The sequence below is a fragment of the Platichthys flesus genome, chromosome 5 (assembly GCF_949316205.1).
Source record: "Platichthys flesus chromosome 5, fPlaFle2.1, whole genome shotgun sequence".
NCBI lineage: Eukaryota > Metazoa > Chordata > Actinopteri > Pleuronectiformes > Pleuronectidae > Platichthys > Platichthys flesus.
In genome coordinates, this window is record NC_084949.1 from 22,612,289 (window position 1) to 22,625,357 (window position 13,069).

The 13,069-nt window shown below is 43.0% G+C and overlaps 1 protein-coding gene across 1 annotated transcript in view; it reads right to left on the reverse strand.

The window, feature by feature from the left end:
* Nucleotides 1-13,069, reverse strand: part of LOC133953564 (sorbin and SH3 domain-containing protein 2-like) — a 42,974-nt gene that overhangs the window by 10,773 nt on the left and 19,132 nt on the right. Inside the window, 11 exon segments of the mRNA XM_062387527.1 lie at nucleotides 1,018-1,089; nucleotides 4,265-4,379; nucleotides 4,557-4,773; nucleotides 4,900-4,950; nucleotides 6,202-6,268; nucleotides 7,594-7,769; nucleotides 8,016-8,142; nucleotides 9,894-10,265; nucleotides 10,791-11,432; nucleotides 11,699-11,823; nucleotides 11,944-11,970. Coding sequence (XP_062243511.1) covers nucleotides 1,018-1,089; nucleotides 4,265-4,379; nucleotides 4,557-4,773; nucleotides 4,900-4,950; nucleotides 6,202-6,268; nucleotides 7,594-7,769; nucleotides 8,016-8,142; nucleotides 9,894-10,265; nucleotides 10,791-11,432; nucleotides 11,699-11,823; nucleotides 11,944-11,970 — 1,991 coding nt within the window.

The following is a 13,069-nucleotide window of genomic DNA, read 5'->3' on the forward strand; positions in this document are numbered from 1 at the left end:
TGCTGTGACTTAGTGTTGGTTTACGAGTACAAACATTAGAACACATCTCAAAAAACACACTGCAAGATTCTGTCCCTACCCGGACCAGTCAGTGCACGGAGGGAAACCTTCTACGCTCTAAAGGCTTATTCTGTGATTTGTGAAACATTCAGAACGTTGCAGTTAGAAATGTCAACACGCGGCTCAACATGACTTTTGGAGACACAAAGTCGTGTTGGGTACATGTGTGACAAGTTCAGCTGAGCGTTGTGAATAAGCCCAATGACTCGATCACCTGATGTCATGCTCTGGCATGGACAGAGGCGTCTCCTCATGACGCTTTGTAAATCAGTCAGGTTGGGGGTAATTTGATCCCAGATCTGTGGCGAGAGGCAACCCCTGCCCTGAGCCACTAGGGTGGTGTTACCACTTACATCCAGCAGAGGGTACTGAGCCCTTTGCATGAAGGTGCACAGAGTAATTTCTCACACTAACAGCAATGAAGATAAACAAAATACTAGTGGAAATGAATAAATAATAAGATTAATAACTGAAGAAAAGGCTGATTAAAAGATACAGCATGTGTATGTGATGCAGAGGAAACTGCACAAAGTTTGTTTTGAAACTTTTAAACTACATATTCATTAATTGAATGCATATTTATGTACGTTTATGACTGACTTTGCAGTTCTAAAAGCACAAAGCTTCTTTTTTCTTTATTTTTTAGTGATTTTCCTGATAATTTGGCAGCACATATCAGTTCTATAGTGAACCAACTAAAATAAACTGGTCTTTTCAGTACCCATGAGCCACCAGACCAAAAACCCCAGCAACGCAGAGACATAACACAGCCTGTCATAAGGGGGAGGGGGAGGGGGAGTCACAGCACCCAACAAGTACCACATGCCCAAACAACTAGCCACACCCAGACTATTGGGGAGACACATATTAAGAAAATCCTGGGTGGGGTGGGACAAAGTGGGTGTGTGCCTGAACGGCAGGATTGTGGTTGAGGGAGTAGCTATGGCCCTGACTTACCGGCCGCCCAAACTCCAGCTCGGAAAAGAACTTATACCAAGGCTCGTTCTCTAAATCTATGTCATCATAGGTCTGGAAAAAGCACGACAGTGACAGAGAGAGGAGGAAGAAGAAGAGACAGAAGAAAAGCGAGCGTGGAAAAGAAGGCACACACAAGAGAGAGACATGGACCTCATGGTTAGGAAGTGGCACAGGGAGACGGGCACAGGATGAACCAGGACTGAGATTTAGAATGAGGACAAAACGTGACGAAGCAAAACCCATTTATCTAATGATTTTACTTTGAATCCTAAAACTTCAGAGAGTGTGCATCTGACAGCATTCAATCGTGATTAGACTTATATATACGCCGAATAATCTAATATGCACAGTCTGAGGAGACCATTTAAACACCTCAGCCCTTCTGATTTGATATCAATTAATTTCACGGGCAATTAAGTTTTAATGAGGCTGTATATTCCAGGCGAGAATCCCATTACTGCAGTCTTATGGTAATCCCCAGTACAGGCGACAAATGCAAATCAGCATGTTACCTTGAGAATTATATATTGAACACGAACCTCATTATTACAATTTACAGCAGGGGAGCTCGGTACATTTAATAAGAGGAGGAAGGTGCATGTATTACACAGCTGTTTAGAAAAGACCTGATTAGACTCTTCTACATTGGCAGACATCCAGTTGACCCATGTGCTACATTCACTGCCACATAACTGATGGTGAGGTGTGTAGGAAATACTTGATCATAGTACTATTATATTATCAAACTACTGATGGTTGTTACACTGGCTGATTGCACAACAAATTATCCCTGGGAAATAATAAAGATATCCTTGATCCTTGATTCTTTGAATAAAGACGGTATCATAAACCACTGACCTGGTCCGATTGATCATATAGTTAGGTAAAGGTCATTGAGAGAGAGAGCACGTACTGTGTCTCCGCTGTGATGTCACAGTTCACTTCACTAGATACAGATTTGTATCTGGATCTTCACAGAATTTCACGTTCTCCTATAAAAATCAGTGCCCTAAACATGCACGATTCTTTTTTCAGACACAAATCATCACACTCGTCAAGGGGGTTATGTTTTCATCTTTGCTTGTTTTTCTTGTGAGCAGGATTATGCAAAAACTCCTGGCTGGTTAACCACACAAAACGTGTTGGAAGGATGTTGTAGGGGTCAGGAAGGAACCCATTTTTTCCCAGGAACATTTTAAGATGATCAGGCATGTTTAGGGGAATGATGAGGGTGTGCAATTTGGTGCAGAGCCATCATTCGTTGGGCCTTGGCTGAGGTTCAGTACCTGCTCTCTCAGTGACCTTTTACCTAGATTTATGAAAAAGCACACCAGGTCAGTGGTTTATGGTACTGTCTTCATTTAATCAGGGAACCCTGAGAAATCGATAAAAATTTTTTCAAAGAAAAACAAAAAGAAAATCCGGCTGATGATCCAGATCTGCTTAACATTTTTCAGGATTCTTTACTGACCCATATCCCATCCTTCCTTTCAGTTTAAAGTTAATCCATCAAGTGTTTTTTACATTATCCTGCCAACTAACAAATTAACAAATACAAACAAATGAAGCGTAACCTACTTGGCAGAGGTGATAAGGAGAAGACTGTACTTGTGTTTGGTTAATTTAATCCCTATCACATCTCATATGGGTAAATTCCTTTAGAGTAAAGGACTGAGATGATAAGTTATCTATCTAGCCCAGGCCTTGTTATATATTAAATGATACCGGCTAATAAAATGCTTCACCCCCCGCGTTGCGTGCCTGGTAAGTAAATTACAGACAAGTTGCTTTAAGTGAGCCAAAGTTCATCTCTGTTGTTGGATGTTTATGAAGATAAAGATGAAGTTGAACACCCAGCTCATTCTGTGAATCATATCAATAACGATTTCATATAAAATCAACCTGCAATAAGATGAGTCAGCTGAGATATAATATAGTAATTACATGGAAAACAAATAGTTAGGTATGCCAAACAACAATTGTAACTGCTGTGCACCAAGTTATTTATCTATTCTCTTAAGTTGCACAATTAAACTTCGACAAGCAAAGTTTTACATTTTTTTGCATTTGCAGACTTTGGCATTCAGTCAAGAGGTTTACTATTATTTGAACTGTAGAGACGATGCAGTGCTTTACTCCTCTGTCTGCTCTTTCTAACCCCAGCCCCAGAAGAACAGAGAATTTCAAGCCAAAATGAAACACCGCCAGGAGACGTTATGTGGGTGTTGTGATCTTACATCTCTCGAGCTAAAACAGAAACAAATTTTAGGTTTGAGACAAATGTGTCAGCCTGTAAAAAAAAAAAAAGAAGTGAGGCCTGGAGCGAACACTGGCAACCGCACAAGTATTGTAGACGGAGAGAATGAAACAGGATGGCAAAAAAATGTTTTTTCTTCATACAACTAAAAAAAATTGGACAGCACCGAGAAGGAGATTTTTTTTGTTGGTGCCATTTCCGACCTCAGAGAACGGAGAGAACAGGTAGTGGGAAGAAAACATACATTAAGAGTCTTCGATAGCAGTTTAGCCTGCATGGGCTCACTTCTACTTTCTATGGCTTTCTCCTTTTATTACCTCTGTCTATCACGGGCTGACTCATGCATTATTGTCCCCGGTGTGCGCTCACTTCAGTCATCACGTCCAACTTCTGTGAACTCTTCACAAAAAGCTTTTCCCCCTCATAACACCTCATCTGGAACAGGTTCTCCATTATCCTCTCCTCATCACAGCTCACCCCATGGCTATTATTTTATTCGCCCTCCCCTCTACAGGATAATTATCTCTGTCGCCTGCTTCGAGCAGGCAGAAGAGAACAGTCACTACAGGATGCATCACTGATAACCTTCGCTTTTTTCCCGCCCACGTTGTGTCTGAACCGGAGTCCACGCAAAACACCATTATAGAAAAATATATTATTAACATGAAAATGAATTTGTAGCAGTGTCAGTTAAGCTCTCATCCTAATGTTTAGCTGTATCTCTTCAAGCGAAACAGAATAATTTAAGTTTTACAATCTTCTAACAAATACAATCATCTTTTAAAAAAATAGCAACCGAATCAATTCACAATCACAGTAATTCAAATATTTCACAAAGACATCACATTCTGAATTTTACATAAAATAAGCTGACTCCAGATTAATGCCTTCAGACGTCACAGGTGAATGAAACTTAAAAAAAGGGGACGTCTTAAGATTCATTATTATTATGTGTAAAAAAGTACTCACTGGTCTTTCATGCTCCAAAATGGAGGACTTCCCGGGCTCGTACTCAAAAATACTCTTGGGCTCCGCACGGTACTTTCGTGTGTCAACTTTCCTGTCAGGAGGACCCCATTCATTCCTGGTGCAAGAAACACAAAACACAACCAGACACAATTATTGTTTATAAAAAATGTTAAGTAAATAATTCACAGAATAACATTGACTGAGTAATAAATAATAATTCATATTTATAGGCCTAGGGGAGTGGTGGGCCCTTTAAGTTTTTAATTACTTCATTAATGAAAGTTCCTCTTACATGTCTGGGGAATCTTTCTCGCGGTCGCTATCTCTGGCCCTCAGCTGCAGGAGGGACGCCATGGGTGGAGGCGGTGGGGGTACAGGGGACGGAGAAGGTTCTCGAGGGCCCAGGTGTCCTCCATTGTCTGAGGGGCTCTTGGACAGCGGCCTGTATGTGTGTGTCCGGGGAGCCGGGTGGGCCATGGTGGTGGCGTTGGATGAAAGGCTGTGGTCATCTGTTAAAGACGACATTAAGGAGACATCAGGCAGGAGAAGTAATAAGGCAGAGCTGACCAGAGAGGAGATGACACATGACTTACAGTGTGGAATACAACTGTGGCTACACATAAAGTAGGTCTCACCATTGTTTATGACAGCATAAGTTGCGTTGTATGTGTCAGAGTAGTCATCGTCTGTAGGAGAAAACAATGAAACCTGATTGTTATGATACAAGTTTCCTCCTCAAAGAGAACAGTGCCTTTATTTCAATTAAGGTCGACACATTTTCACCCTGGAACAACCCGAGCAGCAAAATCCACTTTTCCTCTGTCAGTTTATTCCAAACCATTGCTTTCGTTATATGTCGTTACTGAACTGGTTACACATGACCCCCGGCTTCCTGAACCTGAAAAGCTGCGGCTGTAACAAATCCACCAAACTTTGTGTTTAATTCTTTAAATTTCAAAAGTTTCCTCCTGCTGTTTTTTGAAAAACCTCCAAGTGTTTTAAACTGATCTATAGCTCAGCTTAACTCTTCAACTTGCTGGTCCTGATGCAGTTACACCGGATCAAATGGAGATCCAGTAGCAGGGGGTCTGTGCAAATTCCCCGATTATCATGATATATGATGACAAATATTTGCATTACATGTTACGAAGATGTTGGTGATGTGTTATGTATAAAAAGTATTATTCCATGGGTCATGATGAGGGTCCATAGGGCTCCTAGGATGGAATCAATATTGAGCTGGTGTTCAGGGTGAGGAACGACAATGAGAGAGAATTAAGAGGCTCCATTCTCACTGTACCATCAAAACTATTTTGAAGCTACTGTTTCAAGGTAAAAAGGATAAATATCAGACCCACAAACGCTGTTCCTGCAAAGAAAGAAGCTGCACACTTGAGTACTACAGACTCAAAAGACAGAAGCTTTGTGTGGGACTGGAGAACTGCTTTATAAATCCACTGGAAGATTTGAGTATTCAGCGAGGGAATTCAGAGATGCATCAAAGAGACCATCACAAGCCTGCAGATGTAGCCTGCAGAAATACTCTGCGAGTGTCTGTGTGTTTGTGCTGCGGCAGGAGAAGCCTGAGCTGTTTAGAACAAACAAGCCTTGTACTGACTGTGTGCTTCTGTCAGGCCCACAAAATTAGAGCAGATTTCCCAGGACAGCTCTGTTCCTATTAGAGAGTTTCTCTCAATAACCGCCTCCTCTTCAGACTCGCTCCCTCGCTCACTCGCAGTTAATGAGTTCTGGCTCCGAGGTTCTCTGGGTCTTTCAGTTTAACTAGAACCGCTATGCTAAAGACACACACACGGCTACACACATGCACATGCATACAAGCAGCATGCATGCACAACAAATTCCTCCCATTATGTGACAATCAAATCACATTGAACAGAGGGTCATTTCTCCATCTTGCTCGTTTGGTGCAGACTTACCTGCTTTGTGAACCTTGTGGATCTGCTTGAACATAGTTTTGTACCAATCCTTAGGCCGATCCACCGTCTGTGGAGAGAGAAGTAATCGTTAAGATTTACGTGCCGTGAAATGCAGCCACTGGGGAAACTGTATGGATCCCACTGTTTCATGGGACATTACTGAGCAAAGAAAAACACACTCAGCTTTTTCAGACATCCATATGAATTTAAAAATAAAATGTCTATAAAGTTTAATCTACACTCTCTGTAATGTGATTTAAGCAAATGCTGACCTTATATCGTTTACTTCTTTACATCAAATTCCTTCCTTCGCTTTTCTCAAGTGAAACATTACAATATTTTGGCAGAATTATCTCAAACTCTGGGACAAATAAATTGACCCAATCAAATGTGATTAAGAGCAAACGGCAAACCACAAATCAGATTATGTTCTTCAATTAGTGCATATTTCAGTTTATACACATACTTGGCATACATCATTTACTATATTCAAATATGCAGCCTACACAGCCCTGAAAAACACAACAGTTACATAAGTAACTTAATGAATTACTGCAGAAGACTTGAATATGAATGTGCATGTTGTGATGTGCTTCAATGTGAGCAGATTGGGTTTCATGGCGAAGACAGCGCTACAACAAAAAAGAAATCCGAGCTCTGGTTCTGTGCCAGGAGAAACCCTGGTATGTGTCTTTGTTTATACTGTATAGATCTAATGGCCACTTCAATAAGGAGCCATCAAATGGCAGAGAGACTTAATCCGCTCTTTATTCAGTAGCAGTGTCTGAACTCCGGTCAGAGTGTGTGTGTGGGTGTGTGTGTTAGCGTGTGTGTAGCAGAGACAGTCCAATTACCACTTCCCTCTCCCCGGTTACCAAACAGAGTGGCCACAAAAATGTTTGTCTGCTCACAATGAGGAGCATCTGTGTTTCGTTTTTCCTCTTTCAGGGTTTTTCTTTGCCTCCTTTTCACCTTTTCTTTAAGTTTTATGCCCCATCTCTCGTTCTTCTCGTTTTTCTCACTCTGTGGTTTCGCATGTTTGCCTTTAAACCTCACTCGAACAGAGATGGATAACTGAGGCAAGTGTTAATACATAAAGACCCTTAACAGAGATAACAAACACTCGGACAAGTTGATAGAAAGGACCTAGAGGTGCTAAAGCAAAGGCCCTGTCTGAGCTCGTCTTTGAAACTAGCACACAGAGATACTGATAGTGCGAGTGAGGGAGAAAAAAGGCCTTTATTATGGGCTCAAAAGCTGCTGACAGCTGAGAGTAATCCCCTCATGAGCCTGATCACATATCAAATCAACGGAAATGGGTCTTAGGAAACCCCTGTGCTACGCTACAATACCAAACTGAGTGCGTTTCATTCAGTGCACGTTTGACCTCACCGTGCGGATGGCGATAGGAATGCCGGACTCGTCCACAGGGCCAATGCCTTCATAATGAGGGGCTTTGATGATGGAGACCTTCTTTTCTTCTTCCGAGAAGGAGGCAATGGGCACAGTACTGCAGACACTGGTGTAGCCCAACATCACCGACTCTCTGGTGACAGACTCGCTGCCCTCTGGAAACAGGAGGGAAGAGGAAAGAGGAACACACATGCATGTCTTTTCGTCAGCTCTGCCATTTCAGAAAGGTAAAATGTGTCTGATGATGTTCTGTTTTTGTGTTTCTTTGTACTGTATTTGCAATGCGGTGCAACAACTTCCCTAATCATGTCTTTTGTGTGCGAGCGGAGAAATCGCCAAAGAATTACTGGTTGTATCCATGGCTGAAATGAAGGGGGGGGGACAAAAGAAGAGTGACTCACCCGAACTCCGGCTCTGTCTCTGGAGCCCAGTGTGCAGTGAGGCGGGGAGAGGAGGATAGGACGGGGGAGACAGGGGTCTCTGTGGATGGCCTGCGCTTCCATTCATAGCGTGAGAGAGGACCTGGCCCTAAGAGTGACCCACAAACCAGAGACGGAGCCAGTAAGTCTGCCATTCACAAATAGTAACAAAATGTACAATAGTGAACTTGATCTTGTAGATCTACTATAAAGAATGAGTTTCTTAACGTCAAGATGTGTTTGAATCAAAGAAATTATTCATCTTATAGCAAGAACAAATTCTTGTATAGGAATAGATGTTACATATGGACAGATATTTGATCTGATAGGATTCATAGAAGTGCTGAATCTGAAGTGAGAATGTAAGAAAGGTTAGTCGGGGAAAAGGGAACTTATTGAATCACTTCACTCTAAAACAGAACAGAGATTAAAAACAGCGACAGTAAACATGGACAACTCCTTCACATTCAGATACATTTCAGAATAAATTAGTAGTGACATAAACAAGACAGTGATCCTACTGGTTATATTACACAGAGACATGATTCCATCTGACAATAGGATAAAGAAAATAGGATTTCAGTTGTAAGGCCTCAAAGTTCAGATCAAAAGATTCAGGACAGCCCCAAAACACAAAACAACCAATTTATACCTGATCAACTAACAATAAAGCAACAAGGGCCATGAGTAGATTAGTTACTGTGATACAAACTCAAGCTAAGAACTTGCCGCTGGTCATTACAACACATCCTAGTTTCAGATATCTGTATCAGCATCTGACAAATTCTGCTGAATATCTCCGAGTCTACCTGCTCATGTGAATGGATCGTTTATATTCACCATTCAATACGTACACTCAAAGATTTTGGATATTGATGAAAAAAAGGCAAAACAGTGGAATACCACCAGAAAACCAGTGGGGGTCAGTATTGCCGATAGTCCAAGCGAGACGATCATAGGACATGAGAAACTACTGGCGTCTATATGATTCTACTTCACAAGTACATTATCACATTCTCCTCCATCGTCGCCATTGTTTATTCTCCCCTCTGCGCTGCTCATCCTCTAATGGATTTATTGCTAAACAGCCATGCCAACTTAAGGATGCACGGAAGTATGTGGGCAGTGGCGGTTACATCGTTGGAAGTGGACGCATCTCTTTTTATACGTTAAGGCAGCATTAATGAACCTGAAGGCTGAGAACAGTGACAATGCAATTAACCTCTGACAGACAACAAGTTCATTACTTTTCGAAGAACAAGGGAATGTCAGACTAAATAGTGCAGCTCTTAACAAAACGACCAATCAGGTTCAATCAGTCTGGTATAACTGGGAAAACAAAGTGCAACGCAAAACTATGCCATAATCTAGTTCTCTGACACGCTGTCATGCATCTATTCTCAGGTCAATATATATAATATATATATGGTCTGACAGGAAATATAATTGTTAGTCCACAGCATTCAAGTTCAGTCTTTAAACCTGGAGCGGGGGGGGCTTCACCCTGCTGCACCTTCTCTGAACAACGGAAGTGTCTCATGAATGTTTGATGCGAAATGCCCTAAAGAGACAGTGTAATTGCACTGGATTGCAAAAAAAGCACAACAAAGAGAAATGCAGACAAGCACACAGAGACACACAAAGTTCTAATGAGCACATAGACATTAACACAATAAGGGAACAGAGGGGGCAGAATTTAAACAGGTAGGCGGCAGGTGATGGTTAGTGGAAGGTAAAACTTGGTAGTAATCACGCTCTCTGTGGAGGTTTGGTTCAGCCATCCGAATGAGTCGGGAGGAGAGAAGGAACCATTTGGTTTGGATAATGTGTGTTACAGCAGTGACTTGTCGGGATAATTACGTTAGTGACAGTGGCTGTTGCAGCAGTGGAGGCCACAGAGGTTGTTAGCGCGTCATCACGGCCAGCAGTGGACGTGTAGGTGGAGACGTGGCTGAGGGTGGGCGATGGCGTGGGTGAGGAGCCGGGTGAGTCCAGGCTACAGATCTGCAACTCGTCCAGCAGACACGCCGTGGAGGACGAGAAGTGGCTGAGAGCTGACACGGGGGAAGCCGAGGGTGACACAAAGCCACCGATGCTCACACCGGCTGTGCCGCTAGCTCCGCTAGGGACATAGGGGGTGGGCGATAGGGTCTTGGACATGAGGCCAGACAGGTAGTCGAGTGATTCTGAGCTGTGGTAGGGGGAGTGCAGAGCAGTGGGGAATGGAGGCCTCTGGTGTTGGAGGGAGAGGGAGTTGATTGGGAAAAAGAGGAAAGGAGAAGAGTGCTTAGTGATATCACTCATTAGCCACACTGTCACAAAGGATGAGAGGAAGTAACACGTGAGCCACGAAGAAGGTGAAATGTCGGTGGGAAGCCACACTGAGGTGTCGTGGGGCAGCAGCAGCAGCAGCAGCAGCAGCAGCAGCTTCTCAAACATGATAATTGCTGTGAATTGAAGACGCTGTGTTAGTTCAAACTCTGTGAAAGGCAGCAAGGTATACAGACAGTAGAGCAGGTGCTTGATAAATGAAACACTTGGTTATGACACATACAAGTTAACACATATGTAGAATCACAGTTAGTTTGCTTGGCTGACAACAAAAGAACAAAGCCTGGATCAGACTTCCCAGTGCTCATGTGCATCAAACTTCCACCGCGTTACTCTTAAATCTCAATGTCATCAAGAGAAAACCCCAGCGAAGTCGTCTTATGTGACCTCAAAATCACTGCTCACAATATGTAGTTAGTTATGTACCAAGAGTTTTGCAGGAGGAGGTCTTGGTGGAACTGCAGGAGGAGGCTTCGTCATCTCCACCTGCAACGCGGCCAGACCTGAGGCCCGATATAGGACTTGATCTGGGGCCAGGACTTCCGCAGTGGGATTTGGAGGCTGACGCTCTGGATTTTTCAGACTCTCCGGGCCCAGGTGCACAGAGAGCGAGGATGTCCTAGTCGGGGGTTGAGAGGGAGTGGGACCCCTTGGCGGAGATGGGGAAGCTGCAGTCTGGGTCTTAGTTTGGGGTTCAGGGTAAGAGTTGAGGTGAGCAGGAGGGTCGGGGATGGTGACTGGAGTTAGTTTGAGCGAAGCCACTTTACGCTCCTGGACCTGTTTATTATTAGAGGTGGCAGATTCAATACAGTTGATAATATCATTTGGGACCTGGTGTTCCTGCTGGACTGGGTATGCACCGGTCTCTGAATAGGAGTAAGAGGATGTGCTATTAATGGTGAAGGACTCTTTCAATACCGCTTTCTCATTGTGATTGAATGTTAGCATTCCAGGGCTGGAATCGTTAGTCAGGGCAATGAGGGAGCTATAGTCTGGTGGATTAGTGCCAGTGGGCGAGAGGTGGAAACTCTCTCTCCTGGGCGGGGGCAACGGCAAGTGACTGATGTCCTTGTTTGTCAATTAGAAGCAGCAGCCAAAATAAACAACCAAAGAACAACAACAACAAAATAACCATCAGTGAAAAGCTTGATCATCAAGTTACAAACTTCAAATACATAACAGTTCTCTGTTAATGATCAGTCATTAAGAATAACCTCTTCCACAAAGCCCAAAACATTAATACATAATTGCTTCAGATTGAACTAGACAGCAGTACTCAAGTAAAAAATGTGAACTGTGAACAAATGACAAATGCAGTGTGTGAGATCTGTTACCTGTGTCGGTGACTTCTTGTCCTGCAGGTTGGGTCTGACGCTTCGGAATCCTTTGGCGGCGAGAGATGAGCTGCCGGCGTCTCCGTTCCTAAGGCCATCTGTTACGCTGCGTGACCGCCAAGAATCTGGAGGAAAGAACAATTGAAAAACATCAAATTACCATGGTGGGTATGATCAATCTCTTGGTCGCTCCATAGCCTCTTGTGTCAAGATTCTCTACCAGAATTCCCCCAAAAGACACTTACCCAAGTCTGATGAGTGAGAATCACTCCCTGTGGAGACAGAGAAGACACGGCAAGAATGAATGTGTGGTCACATTTATTCCTGTAATGACAACACGTCTTAAGTTGTCACAGAATAATTTGTCATCCCACAAAATGCTTATGAGAAATTTTGGTGCGACAAACAGAGCAACAGAGGAAAGAGAACAGTGGTTATCCATCTCTGTCATACATTTTTTTACATAACTATTTAGAACATTGTTACACCTCTGAATTTATATTGGACAGTTATTTTTTTCTGATTTAAGCAGCTTCCCATGTACATCCACCACATCCAAGACAAAGAAGGGATTTGATCTTCAAAAGGAAACAAATCTGACCCACGTATTTCACCATGAAGTTTGATGTTTGCGCAGCAGAATGGTCACGCTGCATTCTTGAGTGCTTTTACATATTCATGGTTAACTGTACATCCTTTTATTTAAATATATATAAGAATCCACATGCCCCGGCTATGCTAACTATCCCAGAACATGGGAACAAATGGTTTCCCCTGTAGAGATGCATATGGTTGTGATGGTTTCCTCTGAACATGCCCCTAAACATCCAGCCTTTATCCACAGTGCTGTGCTATCTGAGCGGTGGTTTGATAAGACCGACTAAGCACCTAAAGCTGCTGTATTTGACAGCTGCTTATCGGCTTTCGGACAATGCCCTGCTATTGTTAAAAAAGGAAGCGGAATGCCAGAGTGCCCACGGGGTGTGGCAGTTCACCTGGGTGCTGATAAGATGCGAGCACAGTCGGGAGAGAGAAAGAAAAACCTGTTGGGAACAAATAATCTTCCTCTGAAAACCCAAGACTTTAGTATATATTCATCTGTGCTGCATGTTTATTCATCTTGAGTTGACCTGTTATTTCAAACTTTTTGAGAAACAGATTTAGCAAGAGTTTTAGGCTGAAGGGGCTTTGACACACAGCAGATCAACTATGATTTTGCTCGGATAAAACCGAAGCACAGATCAGGAAGAATTAAGCAGAGCTGTGCAGTTTTATTCACCGCACTAACCCCGTCCAAACACATTTCCACATGTCACAAAGTGCTTAGGGTCAGGGGAGCTGTGGCATGTCTAACCAATCAATGCTGACAGA